Source organism: Lingula anatina, chromosome 10 (assembly GCF_051362555.1).
Source record: "Lingula anatina isolate TDL-2025a chromosome 10, LinAna3.0, whole genome shotgun sequence".
Classification (NCBI taxonomy): Eukaryota; Metazoa; Brachiopoda; class Lingulata; order Lingulida; family Lingulidae; genus Lingula; species Lingula anatina.
In genome coordinates, this window is record NC_141776.1 from 13998983 (window position 1) to 14019725 (window position 20743).

At 34.6% G+C, this 20743-nt stretch overlaps 1 protein-coding gene across 5 annotated transcripts in view; it reads left to right on the forward strand.

Annotated features, from left to right (window-relative positions):
• The first annotated feature begins 84 nt into the window (after positions 1-84).
• Positions 85-20743, forward strand: part of LOC106170856 (phospholipid-transporting ATPase IF-like) — a 37474-nt gene continuing 16815 nt past the window's right edge. For all 5 annotated transcript variants that reach the window (XM_086996852.1, XM_086996853.1, XM_086996854.1 and 2 more), the window contains exons 1-27: positions 85-275; positions 2011-2130; positions 2584-2673; positions 7767-7847; positions 8248-8355; positions 8567-8695; positions 9118-9343; positions 9656-9737; positions 10068-10206; positions 10655-10736; positions 11002-11117; positions 11505-11666; positions 12196-12365; positions 12690-12832; positions 13067-13170; positions 13329-13442; positions 13718-13840; positions 14065-14213; positions 14393-14582; positions 14875-14977; positions 15253-15398; positions 15835-15894; positions 16243-16370; positions 16760-16818; positions 17284-17363; positions 18154-18219; positions 18479-18582. In XM_086996852.1, coding sequence (XP_086852978.1) covers positions 240-275; positions 2011-2130; positions 2584-2673; positions 7767-7847; positions 8248-8355; positions 8567-8695; positions 9118-9343; positions 9656-9737; positions 10068-10206; positions 10655-10736; positions 11002-11117; positions 11505-11666; positions 12196-12365; positions 12690-12832; positions 13067-13170; positions 13329-13442; positions 13718-13840; positions 14065-14213; positions 14393-14582; positions 14875-14977; positions 15253-15398; positions 15835-15894; positions 16243-16370; positions 16760-16818; positions 17284-17363; positions 18154-18219; positions 18479-18582 — 3110 coding nt within the window. In that variant the 5' untranslated portion in view covers positions 85-239. The remainder of the gene's footprint in view (positions 276-2010; positions 2131-2583; positions 2674-7766; positions 7848-8247; positions 8356-8566; positions 8696-9117; positions 9344-9655; positions 9738-10067; positions 10207-10654; positions 10737-11001; positions 11118-11504; positions 11667-12195; positions 12366-12689; positions 12833-13066; positions 13171-13328; positions 13443-13717; positions 13841-14064; positions 14214-14392; positions 14583-14874; positions 14978-15252; positions 15399-15834; positions 15895-16242; positions 16371-16759; positions 16819-17283; positions 17364-18153; positions 18220-18478; positions 18583-20743) is intronic.

Sequence of the window (20743 nt, forward strand, 5' to 3'; positions counted from 1 at the left end):
TTTTTTATTGTAAAATTGATGACAAAAAGTAAAACTGTTGTCCAACTTACAAGAAAGGCATTCATCTTTTTACGCAACTAAACAATAATCTTTATCTAGCTCCTTTTGTTAGGGGTCAATGGGCGCGGGTATCTAGGAACAGGACTCGATACCGACAAAAACTTTAAATTTTTTACAGAGTTCAGAATGGAATCAGAAATGTAGACGGTTTATTTTAAAGAACACAAACAAGTCCGGGGATGCCATCTTTGTTTAGGAGAATTGGACTGGCTGTGGTAAGTAGAATTGGCATCGAATGTAGACGTATTGGTATTTCGAAACAGCAACTACAAACATGGGACCCCAAACTGTATTGATCCAGAGTATACCAAACTATTGTTAAAAGTTGGTACTAAAGTTGATACTTAATGGGCAAGTACGACTGAATGTTGATAGGAGGTTTAAAAATTGATAAAAACAACTGAGTTTAACGTCGTCTTATGAAGAATGGCAATAAAGGAAACGCTTTATTTACTACTACTACTACTACTACTACTAATAGCACTATATTACCTAACTGAAAACGGATGTGACTGTAATCTCCTGAATGAATCACCTGGTATAGTTTCAGTTTTGATTGTGAAAGAGCTGTGTAGTGACTAAAGAAAACATTAGTGCATACATAGAGAAATCTATCGTTTATGCTTTAAGCACACCGTTTTCCTAAGAGGTTAATAATATGATCAAACGGTATATCTCTGAGACCCCCCCCCTTTCTATCTTTAATCACTTGGACAGTGTGACGAGTTTAAACTGTGGAGTGATAAATGATTAAGTTTTATCAATAGACTAAAGGAAATGTGATAATATAAAAAGATTCAGACATCTCAGCTATATTCCTGGGTAATTAAAACATTGCACTGGTACTTTATGGGCAATATTTTATCAAAGTTCATCCTTCCATAAACATTTTAAAGCAATCAAAAGTGTCCAATGAGTGTTAAAGATGTTTTCTTAACCTACCGGAAGCTTAGTTCAAGAGATTCCATATTTCAGGATGTCTATAGATACATTCCATGGTTTTTCACTTTGCAAAAAAAAAAAAAAAAAAAAAAAAAAAAAAATTATGTGTCAGCAGAGGCACTGTTATTTGTATCAATTATATTACTTACTAGTACATGTATATAGACAAGAACATAACATGAAGGCTGTTGAAAAAAATAGGAAAATAAAAGATAAAATAGCTTGAAGAGTTTCTTACAGCAGTATAAAGGATAGGCTTTGTGAGGGTAGACCAGGATGTTAAGTGGACCATGTTGATTGAAGTGTCTTACTGAGTGATATTAAAGAAGTGGAATGTTTACGTAACATTTTCCTTATTGCCCTTATGAAATGTCAGAAATTTCCAGTTTTAGTGCTTGTGTGCTGCTAATGATCCCTGCATATGCTGAAATAACAAATGTATTTATTTTATGTTGTGCTATAATTTATGTATATATGTGCCTATACATGGCATCTGATCTAGAGGTTTTTGTATAAATTTATACATTGAATTGGGATATAAGGGTAAACCTCCATTTGAAGGTCAGTTTGTCTTTTTTTAAAGCATTTATCTTGGACCCATTTCATAGGAAGGGATATAAACATTTACAGAGGTTAAAATAGATTTTATATTCTGAGGAATGACTCTTGAAAGAAAAAGCATTATAATTTTCATGTTCTGATACAACCAAGTATGTACAAAGGGTTCAAAGACAGGCAAATGATTGGTTATATACTAGTATGGTTGAATGATGTCAGATGATGTACATGAATAATGTGGTTTTAAAAAGAAAAAGACAAATGTGCAGACAGTGTACTAGTAATGTTGTACACTATTTATTTATTTATTTTTCTAATAATTCAATTTTGTGACTTTCTCCCACTTCTTCTTCCTTCATGTTCGTCATGTTATCCCTTTGTTGCAAATCTCTTGCCTTTAATAATAATAATAATAATAATAATAATAATCCTTTTATCACTGTGATTCAGGGGTGCCTTAAGCCACCAACAAAAGAGAATCGCGTCATCTTTGTGGACAACAAGCCACCATTGCAGCACGAGACTTACATTCCGCAGAAATACTGTGATAATCAGATTATAACCTCCAAGGTAAGGAAAACACCCTGAGTCTTATACAGGGATATTTTAGTAGTTTGTGATTATAGACAGCTGAATTGATAATAGATTTTAAAGAATAAAATATCGTGACAGTCAAATCATGATCTCCAAGGTAAGGAAATAGTCTGCACACACTGAGTGCTTTTTAGTATAATCATGACATTTTTGTTGACTTAATCCCATTTTTCAATTTGATGAAATGCACCAAGTTGAGATATGATTCAGCTTGAATTTAGACTTAGCATAGTTTACAGGATGTAAATGGTCTGTGAGTGTTTCTCTAGTTTAATGGTGACATTTTGTTGACTTATTCCTTATCTTTCAATTTGTTGAAATGTCCCAAGTTAAGATATAATTCAGTTTGAATGTAAACTTGGCGTAGTTTACAGGTCTTTTATAGCACAATTGTTTGTATTTCAAAACTATTCTTATTTTCTGTTTTAGTACACGTTATGGAATTTCCTGCCAAAGAACTTATTTGAACAGTTTCACAGAATTGCCAATTTTTACTTCCTGTGTGTGGGAGTAATTGAGGTGAGTGTCTGTTAAGTTCACTGATGCATCTCTAGTGAATTTAAATGTGGTGATTATTAATTATTTTTTTATTTATTTTTTTTTTACAGTTCGTGGAACAAAAACTCAAAAAAGTAGTGTGTGGATTGTAATTATCTTAACAGCTTTGGCAAGGGTATACACTCCTGATTAAGGAAAATATTGAAATTTCCAGCATTTTTTTGAAAATCTGTACTTCAAGTAAAATGTCCATTAAGTATCTTGAAATGTGTGCAGATTTTAGTCAACTCTGTGTTTTGCAACAAGTTTGTAGTAAAACGTGCATCTTGAAATGATCCAAGGAACACCAACATGCAAACCATGTCTGCAGGAAATTTGATGTGACCATGCTTGGTATCAAAGAGCGCATTTAGAACCACGGACTAACAGATCCGTAGATCAAATGTGGCTACCCACTAAAAAGTTTGCTGCTTAATTCCCGATTAGACACTAAATAGATTTCCCCAGGGATTACAGTACGCAACAAGCATTCAAGTTGATCAGTCAAGTTTGATCCGCGGATCTGTTAGTCAGCTATTCTGAATGTGTTCATACACATTAAGCCTCCACGACATGACATGAGTATCAGATGGAACCTAATTTCACCCACTGCTGGATACAGGATATTGAAAAGTTTATCCTTTTATTTTCCTTTTTTTTTTGTGTGTGTGAGGTGTAAAATATTGATCTGCTATTCCAACTGTACATTACAGTGGTGAACAGTGCAGAGACTGTGAGTGGATGAAGTTAGTTTAATGTGTCTTGTCTCCCATAATTGAGGAAGGACCAACCAGATCTTTTTGTTTTTGATTTGGAGTGTTGGTGGGTGGTTGAGTGGGTTGGGGGGTAGAAGGGGGAAGAGCTAATCCCCAATCTTTGCCAACAACATTTTAACCTTCTGACCCTTAAGGCCAACAGGGATTAAGAATCTGCAGGTTAAAAGCAGAAATCATCATGGCCAATAACTAAACAGATTTACACAAGTTTACGGGCTAGGATTCAGTGACATATGGGCCACTCTTGGCAGTGGTTAACATTGCAGATTTGTGTGTCATGATGTTTATGTTGTGTTTGGTTGTAGCTGATTCACTTAGTGACTACTGTAGCATATGTTGAATGTTCAACTTCCGTGATTATGGGTCCCGCTTTTCACGAGATAATTGATAACCATATTATGGCCGTGTAATTTGATATAACCTCAAGATTAAAGCAATGGTGCTCAACTTATTCATTCAGGTAGACATTTAGGCTGTCAATTATTCATGTCTCTCAGCTCTTTGCTATGCACTCTGTTTAATTGCATTGGATATGACAGGTTATTTATATCTGCCAAGAAAATCATATCAGGAGTGAAGGTTTCCTGCTTTTTTGAAGAAATCCCTTCATTTTTATGTGAGAAACAGTTGTAAAATTCTGAAATTTGGAGATGGTAATTTTTTAAGAGGAGGTAGAGCATTCTGTTCCTGTTTTATTTTGAATCTTGAGGTAAAAGTACTGGAAATTCATAACAACTTTGTCATCATACCGTCAAGATAATTTGTTCATTAAACAATACCATTTCGATGTGCTACTTAAAAGTAGATATAACTCATAAGTAAAAAGGCAAACGTGTTTGAAAATGTTTTACTAGTAAGTCATATTTTTAAGTTTAAATATGCTGCAAAGTTTTTTTTTCAATCTTCCTCAGTTCAGGTCTTTAAAATGCTTTAAGCTCTCAAATAAAAGTATATTTGAAGTGTATCTTGTATCTTGGTATGGCTGTATAAATGAATGGTGATTTGTTTGGAACTAAGTTAGTTTGTAGAATCTACATAACTCTGACCTTTGGGGGTCAAAAATATTGTTCATGTTGCACCAAGATTGGAGAACAACAACAGTTGTTATAAGTCCAGTTAATGTAGAAAAAGAAAACACTCTATAAGACTTGTTATGGATGATATTCCCAGTTATAAGGTGACAGGTTATAGGGAGTCCACTGTATATCAAATGTATTGATAGTCCTCCGCATGATAAGTCAGTATATTTTATATGACCCAGTCAGATGGAAAGGATGATAAAGGCTGGATGATAAACTTTTATTGGATTGTTGTGGAGATTGGGGTCTTTCTGGCATATAGGGGATTAAATTTTGAAGTGTAATGCTCCTTTTGATGAAATGGATTTTTTAAGACATTGTCAACAAATTTATCAAAATAAAATTTTCAGTACTAGTGTTCCTCTTCTTAATGTCAACTTAAATCTTATCTTTGCTTTATTTATTCGCTCATTTTTGGTGCATTCATTCATTTATTCATTCCTTCTGTCCAAATTAATTTTGCAGGTTTTTAAAATTTGTTTTATTCTGACATTTTTGAGGCATATTCCTCACCTGCTCAAATTATATTTACTCTCCACAGAAGATCTCAGATTTTGGTGTTAGTTTTTCCAAAAATAGCACACCAAGTATGTATGTTTTTAACACAGCTTTTTTATCTCGTGTACAGATTGATTATCAGTCACCATATTCATTCTTCTGTGTCAGCAAACTTCATGCCCCCTTGCCTTTGAACAAGGCACATTTCCTGAGTAACGATGAAAATAGATTTTGATTTATAGGATTTTGCAATCCCAACAAAACATACTCTACCAGCACGGTGCTGGCATGAATGTAGCCTGAATATTTCATCAGATATTATTTAATATTTCATAATTTACATTGTTTTTGGTAAAAAAAAAAAGCCAAACAGAAACCCGCTCCTGTGTATATAAGATAGATGCATCCGTCATTTATTGATGTATAATGTAAATGCAGACAACATACTGGGATTGGCTTTTGTTGATGTTGATATGTCAGACTATCTAGAGTAGCTTCCTTAGGGAATGAGGCTTTCAAGTTCAGTTTCAATTTTAGTGAATAGCCTTTGTTCACTCTGTTTTAATAGAAATAGTCTTTCTCCTCTCTGTTCTAATAAAAATGGCCTCTATGCTCTCTATTCTAATAGAACCATCCTCTGTTCTCTCTATTCTAATAGAAAAGCTTCTAACCTCTCTTTTAATTTAGAGATAGTCTCTGTCCTATTCTAATAGAAATAGCCTCTTCCCATTTTATTCTAATAGAAATAGCCTCTATCTTCTATCAGACATGAACTTTTTTCGCAGAAACGTGGAATTCTGCGTTTTTTAATTCAATTCCTAAGGCTGCCTCCAGACCTCTGACCTGTTAGGTGTTGGGTCCCATAATAAATTATCAGAGTTTTTTTTTTTTAACATACGCTCATGTCTGTTCTATATTGTTATAGGAATAGCCTCTGTCCTCTCTATTATAATAGAAATAACTGCTATCTTCTATTGGTAACAGGAATAGCCTATGTCTTCTCTTTCCTGAGATGAAGTTGGATTTCCGTTGTCCCCTGTGAAATGATGACAATAAAGAGAATTATTTCAATGGAGACTACTAGTAAATATTTTTTAAAGGCTTGAAACATTTTTCATCTGTAAAAATGTTTTTTAGTAGACTCTTTAGAAAATTTTCAGTTTTTGATATTGTTATAAGTTATCAAATAAAATCTCTTTTAGCAAAAAAAATGAAAACAATGTCATTGTTCAGATTTTATTACCTGCTGGCATACTCTTTGTCAAGGCAATTTTTCCCAGTTTTTGGTAAATACTTTATTTTTTCTCTCTCTCTTTGCAAGCAATTTGGTGCCTGCATATGTTACCTGTAAGTTCAGAATTTTTCTATAATTTTTTTAAAGATTTCCCTGCAAACAGTAAAGCAAGTTGAATCATTCACTAATTACTTTAAACCTGTTAACTTCAAAGAGTCACTGTTCATCTCTTTGAATTAACTTAGAGCTTACTTTAATTAGCTGAATAAATTCTTGTTATTATTTGGAAAGGGGCAGCAGGTATATTAACCTTTTTGGTTTTGAAAATCCTCATTCCACCAAATTCTTCTACTGTAAAAAAAAAAAGAAGTAAATTTATAAGATTTGTCGGTTTGGCTGGAACACATTTTGAACAGCCTGTCACTAATATAGAGCCATTTAATGATGTCTTTAAATTTTGCACTGCTGGTAATACATAACCTGTTTCTATGTCACGTCATCTTACATGTTGACATACAAGATGCTCTTTGTGTGCACATCTGTTAGTAATACAGGTCCAATTTGGTCGCTAATCAATAACACATTATACTTGGTCGAATAAAAAATGGATTGGTTACAGAGACGTAGAATAATTGACTGGTCTCCAGCTACTGGAGAGATTTTCCTTTGTATATCGCACCTGGCTGTGGTTAGTTTACCTTATTCCAATTTTTCTGAGAGGGCAGTCAGGGCAGTGGTGTAACAGGCCCATCCAACTACCAGACTCGGCACCGAATGATCCTGAATTCACCGGTAGATCAGACCACACTACCCGTTTTCAAGGTGTGTGTCAGATCGCATTACACAGTATCATACCGTGAACAAATTTTGAGTGGTGTTGCAATGCTTTTCAGCCCTGCTGAGAATCGTCACTATCACATCGCGTACTAGACAAGGGCGGTGTCGCGTTTGATACTGTGTAATGCGATCTGACACACACCTTGAAAACGGGTAGTATTGTCTGATCTAATGGTGAATTCAGGATCATTCGGTGCCGAGTCTGGTAGTTGGGTAGGCCTGGTGTAACATGCCCGTGAATCAAATATGACCGACCCAGGTTAATGCTTATTGCGTAATCCCTGCAGGGAATCTATTCAGCATCTAATCAGGAATTAAGCTGCAAGTTTTTTAGTGGCTTGCCAAATTTGATTCGTGGGTCTGTCAGTTAAAGTGTTGAATAAAAAGGAATTACATTCCCCCCATTTCTTTTTACCAGCGAAATTAAATTGTTTCTATTCATATTGAATGGTTGGCCTCGTGTATCACCCAATTAACTGAAAGATGTAACTTTTATTATCAGGAATTCATTACTACATAATATATAACACTGTGTAAACCCTTTTCCGTACATGAAACCAATTAACAATTTATCAGAATTCTTGGTATAGAAGACACACCAAAGGAGTGTAACTTTAGTGAATAAAATTAATTTCTCTCTTTATTTTTCAGCTTCTGATAGAAAGCCCAGTGAGTCCAGCCACAAGTATACTTCCACTGATCTTTGTGATAACTACTACTGGCATAAAACAGGTGAGTTGGCTTTCACTATGGTAACACATGTTTGGAAGTTCATACCAGGCACACTTGCACTGTTCAAACACAGCTGTGTCATGCGATGGTAGTACTAATATCTAATGGCAATCTTGGCTAATGGTATCAGTCTTGTTTTGAAAGATAACCTAGTTTCACCCCATCTGATGTTTGACAGCTGTAAGGTTTATGTTATGTAAAAGTACTGTTTAATGGCCCTTTAGTTTGTTTTCTTTTGAAAGGCATTTTATTATTTTTTCTACTTTGATAGTACTTTCACCTTTTAGTATTGTGACCTTCAACACTGTGACCTTTCGTATTGTGACCTTCAACACTTTGACCTTTGGCATTGTGACCTCTTGCATTAAGTTTTTAATGATGAAATTGTTTTTGAATGTAGGGCTATGAAGACTGGCTGCGGCACAAGTCAGACAAAGAGGTCAACAACCGACCGGCCTGGGTGCTTAGAGGAGATAGGTTTGTGGAGATACGGGCCATGGATATACAGGTAATAAAGGAGGAGGGGATAAGGGAGGGGGGTGGGTGGGGAGCGGGGGCGGGGGGGGGGGGGGGCACCCAAGAGCATGCTTGAAAGACCTGAGACTTAGACAGGCAGGTCAATATTTGTCATATACAGAAATATCTTATATTTGAATATTATAAAATATATTATATGATTTATGTATTGAATAGTTGAATATTTTGTTGTTCTCCCTCAGGTTGGGGATATTGTGAAAGTGCACATAAACCACAGTTTCCCGTGTGACCTGGTCCAGCTCTCGTCACATGACCCAAGCGGCGACTGTACGGTAACAACGGCCAACTTGGACGGAGAGACTAATTTAAAGGTAACGGGATGGTACCAGTCTGGCTGGAGGATTGGAGGAAGGCAGACATCTTTCCTCTTAGACTAGTAATCAAATCAGCTTGGATGGAACTTCTCATAACTGTTATATGTATTATATACTTTGAATTATTAAAAGCAAGCTGATCACAAGATACTTTCAGCTTTTGTCAGTTACGATTTTTTTCTGCAGTGATCATAATATCCTGTCCTTTGTAATGAATATGAACAAGTCATATTTGTACTGGAATAAATTTGAATTAAAGGAATATTACCAATTTGCAATTATATTTATTTTCTGAGCCCTAGGTTTTAAATGATGGTAAAATTTAGAATATATTTTCAGATATTTTGCCCACCTGTCAGTAACATTTCTTCACTGCATGCGTTAAATTTTTTGCTCATAAAGATATTTTTATTTTCCAGACATTTATAAGTGTGCCAGCTACAAAAAATATGCAAACAGAAGATGATCTGAGTACAGTAAAAGCCACAATAGAATGTCAACAGCCAATAGCAGATCTCTATAAGTTCATAGGGCGTATCACCGTGGAGGTGCCCAATCAGCAATCAGAGAAAGTGTGTCAACCATTAGGGGCGGAGCATGTTCTTCTGCGGGGGTCTAGATTGAAGAATACACCTTTTGTCCATGGTAGGTATTGGCAGCAGCTTTGCTGAAAAGGTACTTTTCATATTTATAAACATGATAAAGGCTACTTTCTTATTGCTAGGTCAGGCAACTTTTTCAGTCTTGTTAATCGGCCATTTTGTGTTAAAATCCATGTGCGAAAGAAAATGTATGTTTTGGTTGCACAGTTAACTTTATTTTTTTTAGATATGATACCAACAATATAATTTTGATGAATTCAAAATTTCAGTGAAATTGTAGTTGTAATGTCATTTTTAAAGTGTTTCTCTAATTGCAATTTTATTGATATAAATATGTTTTTTTTTTCTTTCCTAGGCTGTGCCATCTACACAGGCCAAGACACCAAAATGGCAATTAATTCCAAGTTTAAAATTCAGAAGTATTCAAAAGTTGAAAGGTACTTGATGAATTTATCACTTGTATCTAAAATAGATGGTGATACATCTTTAGATGTTCAGTTGTTTTTGATCAAACTCAAATTTTAAAAAATCAGTTACTGTATGAAATGGTTTCCTATATTCTGACTGTAAGACACTTGCTCCTTTTTACAATATTTAACTTATTAGATTTTTTTGTGATTCAGTAGATTGAACTTTGATTATTTGGACATTAAATTCTCCATGTTGTTTATGACTGGATGGCCAGTGATAAAAATGAACATATTTCTTACCCAGAACCAGTTGTTCCTGGTCATTGTTTTAATGTCTTAATTTTTTTTTTACCGCAGAGCAATGAATACGTTCCTGATCTGTTTTATGATATTACTACTTCTGGAGACTAGTCTTTGCCTAGGACTAAGGTATTACACTGAAGCTCAACCAACATTGCAGAATTCTTGGTTTATACGTCTGGATAATCATTTAACAGTAAGTTCAGAAGCCAGAGAATTTTAAAAATTGGTGGTTAATTAATTAAAAACTCAAGATAATTTATTCTCACGTGTTTTAGTATGAAGCTCTAGGTGTGCAAAGGAATCGGTCATTTTGTATCTGAACCCATTTTCAATACTCAGGAGAACAAAGATATTTTCTAAATATAGCTGCAAATATTTTAAGTTTTTTTTCATTCCAACTACTTTTTATAAATTATGCAAGGTGCTTTTACATGGCATTTTTTCACATTTATACAACTTAGATGAATATTAAATTTGAGTTTCAATATCTTTCTTTGCCCTTGATTATATACTGCAAACACAAAAATAACTAGTAATAAAGAAAAATGAATAAAAATTGGATGAAAATGAATAAAACATTTATTGAATGTGACAGATAACATAAGGGCAGAAGAGATTTATGAAAATCTTTCCTCTTTCAGGCAAGACAGGCAATAGAAGACTTCCTAATATTTGCAGTTCTCTTTAACTATATCATCCCTATATCACTTTATGTTACTATAGGTAAGATTCTTTACACTTTTACTGTAGATATATGACCATTTCATCCCTGTATCACTTTATGTTACCATAGGTTAAAATATTTTATACTGTAATATATATAATGAATGTAATGTTAATATTAGTAAGACTAGTGCATTTGGTTTCAATTTTGCTGATATGATGACATTGATTATATGTATCTGATATATCACATTTGATGCCTACAAAACAAGTGAATATCTTTATGAATGATATTTAATATAATGACCTGCTATCAAATTTCCAGAGGTCCAGAAGTTCATAGGGTCCATGTTTTTTGCTTGGGACATTAAAATGTATGATGATGGCACGGAGCAGGCAGCCAAGGCCAACACGTCAGATCTGAATGAAGAACTGGGACAGGTAAGTTGAGACAATTAGTTGCAGGAGTCTGCCACAAAAAAAAGCATCAATTTAATTTTTACAGTTTTTCGATTATGCCTAGTATTCTAAGTCAGGTTGGCTTCAGATAACAGAGAAAAATGTTTTCTCTGTCATACAAATAAACATTTTTGCATACAGCATATCTGGTGAAACTTCTACAAGTAGCCACAGTCCCAAAGCACTTGTTGCTCATTTTGCATTTTTGGGACAGGCATAGGATGATGACAGTGTCAATGACAACACTGACAATAATGGTGCATAAAAACATACGCCTTTGTTTCTTGCATTGACTTCGGTGAGTTCCCGCAAAGAAATAAGTTTACATACTTTGATTTAATTTATTCCATTACCCGATCTTTCCTCCAGGTGGAGTACCTGTTCACAGACAAGACTGGGACACTGACAGAGAATGATATGCAGTTCAGGCAGTGCTCTGTTAATGGGACCAAGTATATAGAAGTGGGGGGACTGGTGTGTGAGAAGCCAGATATCCCTGGGGTGCAGCCACAACCTGTGTCTACTCTAACAGTAAGTGAGATAGTCTTGTACATAGGGAGTAGGAAGCAATATAGATTATTAGCTATATAGCCCAATGCTGTGGGTGGAAGGTGTGTGTGTGTGTGTGTGTGTGTGTGTGTGTGTGTGTGTGTGTGTGTGTGCGTGTGTATGGGCATGCTCAAAATCATGCTCATCTTGATAATGATATGACAATGACACTTTACACAGTACAAATGCTCATTCCAGTAAAATTACTCCACACCTAATGCATTAGCAACCACACCTAATGCAATTACTGTTATGCTTAACACAATAATAGTAACATTTCAATACGAAAACATTCACATTTCCATAAAGTTGCAGTCACATTCCTGTACAATGAAATCACACCTAATGCAATGAAAGGCACACTTGGCACAACTGGTCACAATTAGCACCATCACAATCACACCTAACACAATTGCATTCACATCTAACACAATTAAACTCACACCTAACACAATTAAATTCACGCCTAACACAATAAGTCAAATTTGACTCTTCTTCTCTATATTTCCAGTCTGACATGGAGTGGTTCTTCACAGTGCTAGCCCTCTGCCACACTGTGAGGATAGAGAAGGCAGCAGATCATCAAATCAATGGCATAGTTGACTTTGACACCAGTGACTATGACTTTGAATACCAGGCCTCCTCTCCTGATGAAAAGGCTTTTGTGGATGCCTGCAGAAGGTGGGTCTTAAATAATAAATGCCATGGTGACAAAATAGAAAAATAATAAGTTCAATATAACTTACATCTATTGTAGTGAGAAATATATGATCTGACACCTTTTGATGCTAAAGGGGAAAATGGCCAAAATTAGTAAACAACAGTATTTTGATCACCTTTCTGTTTTAGTCTCTCCTTTAATGCTTAAAGTTTGGAGCTGTAACTGTTACAATATTACTTCCTGATGTACCAGTGAGTGTAAATAATGCACACCAAGTCTGGTGAGGGTGTGTAATGTGATTTCTAATTTGAACTTTGTTTGACGTGTTTGTTTCCATGCACCAGGTATGGTGTTGTGTACCTAGGCGTTAAGGATGAACACCAGGAGGTCAAGGTCAAGGGCAAAGTGCATCGCTACAAACAGCTTCATGTTCTCGAGTTTGATGCCACCAGGAAAAGAATGAGCACTGTCGTACAGGATGAACAAGGTGCTGAAACTGCATCAGATTATCTCTCTCCCTCTCTCTCTCTCAGTATCTTGTCCTTGCAGGCCATTGACTGCCATGAACCTTCACAACTTCCTGTCTTAACATGATTTAAAAAATTCCATATTTTTTAAAAAGGCCACTTTGGTCTTCGGGGTGCTCTGGTTTTTTTTTTTTTTTTTTTTTTTTTTTACAACAGAAATTCTGAGTTGCTGATTAAAAATCACTATATTCCAGGAAACATCTATTTGCTATGCAAAGGAGCAGAGTCAGCCATACTGTGCAATGCTACATCTGGAAATGTGACCAAGGCTCTTCAACATGTGAATGATTATGCAATGGTGAGCTCTTTATGGTTTCTTTTTTTCTTTTTTCTTTAAAAAGAAACATTTTAATTGGTTCAACTAGTTACACAAATCACATGACTGAGATTGTATAGAAAGTGTTTTTATTGTTTTTTGATGTTCCGTGACTAAAAAATTGTTTTCACAATTCTCAGCTGGGTCTGCGTACTCTTGTGATATCGCAAAGAAAATTAAGTGAGGAAGAATATGAGAAGTTTGATCACGAACTCACTAGTGCCAGAAAAGCTCTTGAAAACAGAGAAGAAAAGGTAGGAATGATATAGAGGTCCAGTGCATATTATCATCAGTTTTGGAAATTAGGAGAAAAGGGTGCAGGAAACTGTCTTCAGTCAGTGACCCTTAATGTGACCGTTCTTTAATATAATATTTGGGGAAAAAAAAGATTATGGATGATGTGCCATATGCAAAAAAACATCATGTTGAAGTTTTCAATTCCTTTATAGGGGAGCATGTTTTCTCTATTTTAAATTTTTTTTTTTTTGTTTTTTTTTTTTTGAAATTTTTTTATATATTTCTGTTTTAGTTAGCAGAGGTGTTCAACACATTAGAGAGCAACCTCAAGATTTTAGGAGCAACTGCAGTTGAAGATCGGCTCCAAGATGGAGTTCCAGAAACTATAGAAGCACTAAGGATGGCTGGCATCAATGTAAGGATTTCTTAAAATGGTATCAAAACATCTAATATAATTACATAAGAACAAGCAACATTTTCCAAGACCAGAGAGGCAGGAAAATATATAATCAGCACATATATACTTTTTTATTAGTTCGAAGATATGCATTTTGTTAGATCCACTTTGATAATTGTGTTGCTTTACATTTAAACAAAAGATGTCACTGTATTCAAGACAGTCCTGTGTTTACTTTTCAGGTCTGGGTGTTGACGGGGGACAAAGAAGAGACAGCAGTGAATATTAGTTACTCTGCAGGTCACTTTAAACCTGGTGCTCAGTTGTTGAGGTTAACCCAGCTCAGAGAGTGGGAGGAATGCTCACATCTTATTCAGCAGCACAGGCAGGCGTAAGTTTACCTCTAAGTTGACTCTTTTGTAGTTAATGGCGTAAATCGAAAGGCTGTAAGATTGATGGATACTCGTATCTTATTCAGCAGCACAAACAGGGAAAAATGAAACTAAATTCAGTTCACCTCTTTTTTAAGTGGAATTAATTTAAAGTGATGTTGATTACATTTTCTTCCAGTATTGAAAGCAGTTCAAAGGATGAGGAGACATTTGCCCTTGTGATAGATGGCGCTAGTCTCTCTCTGGTGATTCGGACAGAGACCAATCAGGACCAGGAACACAAACAGCGTGGAGATGAGCTACATTCCCTATGCCATATGTGTCAAGCTGTCCTGTGTTGTAGGATGTCTCCTATACAGAAAGCACAGGTGATTTTATGTTAAATGTCTTACTCTGTGATGGGCACCTACTGTTAAGTAAATTGGAATATAAATATATAGAGGATGACAAAATTTGTATATTTTTTTTTCGTCCATGCATTATGATTATCTTCTCTATTTGATTATTACTTCTACCTCTGTTTTTAAGTAAGTATGGGTAATTGAGACGGGGCCAGTCATACAATTGTGTCAGATGTCCCTCCTAACATATTCTAATAAAATGTACATTAAAATGTTGTACAAGATATTACACCTAACACATTTGTATTCCATATTACAGATTGTCCAGTTAATAAAACATGGCAAGGACAACCCAGTGACAGCAGCTATAGGAGATGGTGCGAATGATGTCAGTATGATACAGGAGGCCCATGTTGGTCTAGGTAGGTGGAGCTAATCAATTGTCAGTCTTTTCACTTAAATTTAGTATTTGATACTGTTGGTTGGTTGTTCTTATGTGAATTTTTTTTTTTTTTTTTTTGGCTGTGATATAAATTTCTTTTAAGCTTAAATTAGTCATCATATGGTAAGTAGTTGGAAATATTAATAACTGATTATTTAGTTGATTGATCTTGTGCTTATTTTGTGTGTTAAGGATTTACTGTTAGTGATAGAACAAAGGAATAATTTAGTATTAATTCCATGTATTTGATTCAAGGTGTAATGGGGAAAGAAGGCCGACAAGCTGTTAGGTGTAGTGACTACGCATTTGCCAGATTCAGATTTTTAATGCGAGCTCTATTTGTTCATGGGCATCTGTACTATGTCCGCATAGCCACACTAGTGCAATATTTTTTCTACAAGGTGAGATGAAAATGAGTTAAACAGAGAAAGAAATAGGCAAGATATTTTAAGTATGTAATATATTTCTATCACAAAGATTAGATATTATGTTCAATAGCTGCTCTACCATAGTGATATTTTCATAGTCAAAATTCTTTCTCTCCAGGGATTTGCGGTAACCTTACAGTTTTTTTAACTGTTTTGGACTTTTTCTGCTATTTTAAGCAGAAGTTTTTGTCCCCACTGCAATCAAATTTGTTAAGTATTTAACAGCATGAATTTAATTATTGGCAGGCTCAGCACACAAAATCTAGTCATAATCAAACATTCGCAAGTCTATGTAAACACAGAAATAATTGTGCTGATCAGCTGGACAGATTTGTTGTAATGATTTATTGTTGATTTTGTTTTGATAGGGGACATGATTTAATATATTTCTCCATGTTTTTCTTTCTAGAACGTGGCTTTTATAACGGCTCAGGTGTACTTTGCTTTCTTCTCTGGATTTTCTGCTCAGGTAAGTAAGCTTTTGGTTGTGCCAACAACTATGAGTGGTGGACAACTTTAATATTTAACAGTGTGTCTGGTATTACCTTAAATCAGTACTAAGAAGTGATTTATGACATATAATTGTATTTATCATGTCACTTTGTAAAATTGTCCAATTTGTTTGATAGAGGAATGCTGAATACGAGACACCATCCTCCCCCCCCCTGCCCCCCCACCCCACCCCCCTCCTCTGTCCCTTCCCCTTGAGCCTTGTGTCAATAACTGAGGGTATATGATACAACATTGTTTAGGCACCTGCTGTAACCCACCAGTAAGGAAATGCATATTAACTATACAGTATTTTCTTCTTTTTCAGTCTATATATGACAGTTTCTTCCTGACTTTTTTCAACATCACGTTCACGTCACTTCCTATCCTAATATATGGTCTATTTGAGCAACACATACCACCAGATAAACTGATGGAGATGCCCAAGTTATATAAGTAAGTTTCTGTTTCTTGATCATTATAATCATGATATTTACTCAATACATTGAAACTAAATGAAATGCCACATCACTTCTGCAAAACAATTATTTTTCATTGGTAACATTTCATTTTGATTCAAAAGTTTTGACAAGTGTTTTTGGATTCTTACAGGAAAGTACATTTTTATACATAACCAAAAAATAATGATTTTTAAAAAGTAGGATATTAGAATGAGTGAGATGTTTAAATTTAGGCTCCAGAATTTTAAAACAAAAAGTTAATGTAGGTATTAACTTAAAACCCCACGACATATGTACCTCACTAATGAATTGGTATCTATGACTTTTGTGTTATCTAAATACCAGAACAACCAAGAATTATAACAAGATTTCATTGTCCTTCAGAAAAATAAGGAAAAATGCCATGCTTTCACCTGGGCAGTTTATTAAGTGGAATCTTCTGGGTAAGGAATTTGTTATTTCAAACTTTCAAACTTGTTTTAGATTGCTTATTCAATATTGTACTCAACTTATTGATGTAGACAAATTATGTTACATTTTCCATGTCATTTCCTCCCTATTTTAAATGTATTGGACAAGGCAATTTTTCAAGTAAGTCTTACTGGTGTTAAGTGAATGTTGAACAACTGTTTTGAAAGGCATTGAAAAAGTGAAGCATGTTCTGTGTTTAATGTTTATCCAATTTTCGAGTAAATTCTTAATTTGATTTCACCCTTGCCCATGGTTCAAATTTTATTTCAGGTCATTACAATATGCTTGCAAATATTTTCTTTTCAAAAATTCAACAGACATAAAGTGATTTAGCAATGTTTATTGTATGTGAGAATGTTCTTGTATTTCAGTTTTATTCTTTTTATTGATCGCATGTTTTGTTTTTATAAATGATTACATTTTTTATTTTTCCTTAGGTATATGGCATTCTGTGGTACTTTTCTTTGGATGTATTTTTATATTTAAAGACGGTTTGCCATTGTCGGGAGACGGAGTGGTATGTATGTTTGTAAAGCAATGTGGATGTCATTGGAAATAAGATAAAAAGGGAACTTAGTTCTCAACATGTGGACATTAGACTAGCTTCATACATCTTACATGTAAAGTAATTGCAGCTTTGAAAAAACGTTGTGCACGAAATTTCATTTGGCTAGTTTCAAAATTAATGTACTAGTATTTTAAGGCCAGGGTATTAGATTGTATGCTTCCTAGATATGCTTTTATGTTTTATTTATTATATGTATTATTAATAATTATTAATTAAAATTATGACATTTAGTCTTGCTGGAAAACAATGAAACTATATATAGTTGACTTTGATGCATTTTGTAAATTATCGAAATGAGTTTGTCACATATTGCTCGCAGAATATATTATTTGTACACTTGAATACACTAGATTTTGAATCCGCAGCTCATTTTTATTTGTATGGCAAGCACATTGTAAGTTTATCTTAGAATTGGATTTTTGGGGCAGATAATATATCAGTTTTGACCTCACAAACTATGCCATTTTAGATGTGATATCACAGCAATACTGTGTAAGTTGTAACATCACAAAACCATATTGTGTTAGTTGTGACATCACAAAACCTTGTTGTGGTAGTTGTGACATCACAAAACCATAATTGTGTTAGTTGTGACATCACTAAACCATGTTGTGTTAGTTGTGACCACACAAAGCCATGTTGCGTCATTTGTGACATCACACCGCATTGTGTTGGTTGTTGGGTTATATCTATTGTTGTGACCCGCCATCCAGTGAATGTGAATATGTTAATATTTCAGACCTATGGCATATTCAGCATGGGGACTTTGCTCATCAGTATGACAGTGCTCACGGCCAACTTAAAGGTAAGATTTTTATTGAAAAGAAAGGAAATCTGACATGTCATGTTTTCAGCTCCATATGGAAACTTATTCCTGTGGAGGAGCATTTTTCCACTCTTTCTAGAGATATAGAACAGGAGTACTGTAATATAAAACAGGAGTACTGTGATTTTTTAGCTCTATCCAAAGACATATTACTTACCAGCATTGTTTAGTTATAGTATTTACCACTCTACTCAGTAAAGAGATATAAGACAGGAGTGTGAATATGATATATTTTCAGCTGTATCTGGAGACGTATTACTGGACGGGAGTGACCCACTTTGCCTTCTGGTTCACTATGTTGGGATATGTGTCCTTTATTCTCATGTATTCTGGACTCATCATGTAAGTCATGGATATTGGAGCATTATAACTAAATTTGAATCATCTTTGCTTTAAGAAAATCTTTACAGTTTTTGTTTTTAATATATTCTGCATATTAAGATTTGTGTCATACAGTTAGAGTCAAAGGTTGTCTGTCCATTGATGAAATGGCCATGTTTTAAAAGTCTTTCCTTTTTATGTACAGACACAGATGTGTCTGTACATATAGCCATCATCTGCGTCTGTCGTCGCCGTCGCCGTCGTCGCCGTGCACTTTTACCGATAACACGATAAGTGGAAAACTGTTTTTTCTTTTGGCTTGAAACTTACAGAACTGATGAATATTTGTAATACGCAGGTCAAGTTAGAAAATCAGCATGATCGGGTCACTTATAGGGAATTTATGCTGTTTTTTCACTTTTTTCAGCATATATGCAGCACCGATAACACGATAAGTGGAAAACCATTTTACCTTTTGGCTTGAAACTTACAGAACTGATAAATATTCATAATACGCAGGTCAAGTTCGAAAATCAGCATAATCGGGTCACTTATAGGGAATTCATGCTGTTTTTTCACTTTTTTCAGCATATATGCAGCACCGATAACACGATAAGTGGAAAACCATTTTACCTTTTGGCTTGAAACTTACGGAACTGATAAATATTCATAATACGCAGGTCAAGTTCGAAAATCAGCATGATCAGGTCACTTATAGGGAATTTATGCTGTTTTTTCACTTTTTTCAGCATGTATGCAGCACCGATAACACGATAAGTGGAAAACCATTTTACCTTTTGGCTTGAAACTTACAGAACTGATGAATATTCATAATACACAGGTCAAGTTTGAAAATCAGCGTGATTGGGTCATTTTTAGTGAATTTAGGCTATTTTTTCTCTTTTTTCAGCATTATTATTAGAAGTTATTGTAGAAGTTATGCTGTTTTTTCACTTTTCAGCATATATGCAACCCTGTAAACACATTTTAAGGAAAACCGTTAGGCCTGTTGTCATGAAAATCACAGGAGTAATCAATCTTACTAAAACGCAGGTCAAGTTCGAAAATCGGCATGATCGGGCCACTATTTTAGTAGTTATGCTGTTTTTTCATTTTTCAGCATATATGCAACACTGTAAACACAATATAAGAAAAACAGATAGGCTAATTGTCATTTAACTCACAGGAGTGGTCAATCTTACTAAAACGCAGGTTGAGTTCGAAAATCAGCATAATCGGGCCATTATTTTAGAAGTTATGCTGTTTTTTCAAATTTCCTCAGATTCAACTTTTAGGCATGTTAACAGTCTCATTATTGAACTAATAAGATACGTAAAAGTGTTTGTTTGACATTTCCTGCATCTTTACAACATTGTTAGTTGATTATGTAAAAATGATGGTAAACTTGTTATCGTGTATTGTGTAATAAAGTTTCAAAAATGGAAATAAACTCATCATTGCAGTTTGTCAGATTTAATCTTCACTATGTTCAGAATCTCGGAATGGAGGAAATTGGATATTTAACACTGTTGTATTGATATTTTTCCCATCTCATCAATTTTCTTAGTTGATCGTATAAAAATGGCAGTAACCTGTTAATTTTGTTTTATGTTAAAAAAAGTGCTAAAAATGGAAAAAAAAAAAACATTTCAGAACAGTGCTGTCTTGTTTACATTCTGGCATTTTCATTTTGTGACTTGGAAGTTCCATGGGCCTGAAGACCTTTGCTAGTCACATTTTCTGAATATCCATCATACTAATATTTTATTATTAAAAATTGATGGTCATTATGCTGTTAAACATTATGTAATATTGCATCAAAATTTGAAAAAAACCTATTTTGGGCACTGCTCCCATGATGACCATTTAAGAAAAACCATGTCACTTACTGTTCTCAAACAGTACAGTAAATATGTACAGATGTGTCTGTACATATTGCCATCACCTGCGTCTGTTGTCTCCGTCGTCGCCGGTGCCGACACCGTGCATTTTCATTGTAAACATGATAAGTGGAAGGCAGTTTTACTTTTTGGCTGTATATTTACAGAGCTGATGAATACTCATAAAACGCAGGTCAAGTTAAAAAATCAGCATGATCGGGCCATTATTGTGGAAGTTATGCTGTTTTTTCACTTTTCAGCATATATGCAACACTGTAAACACATTTTAAGGAAAACCGATA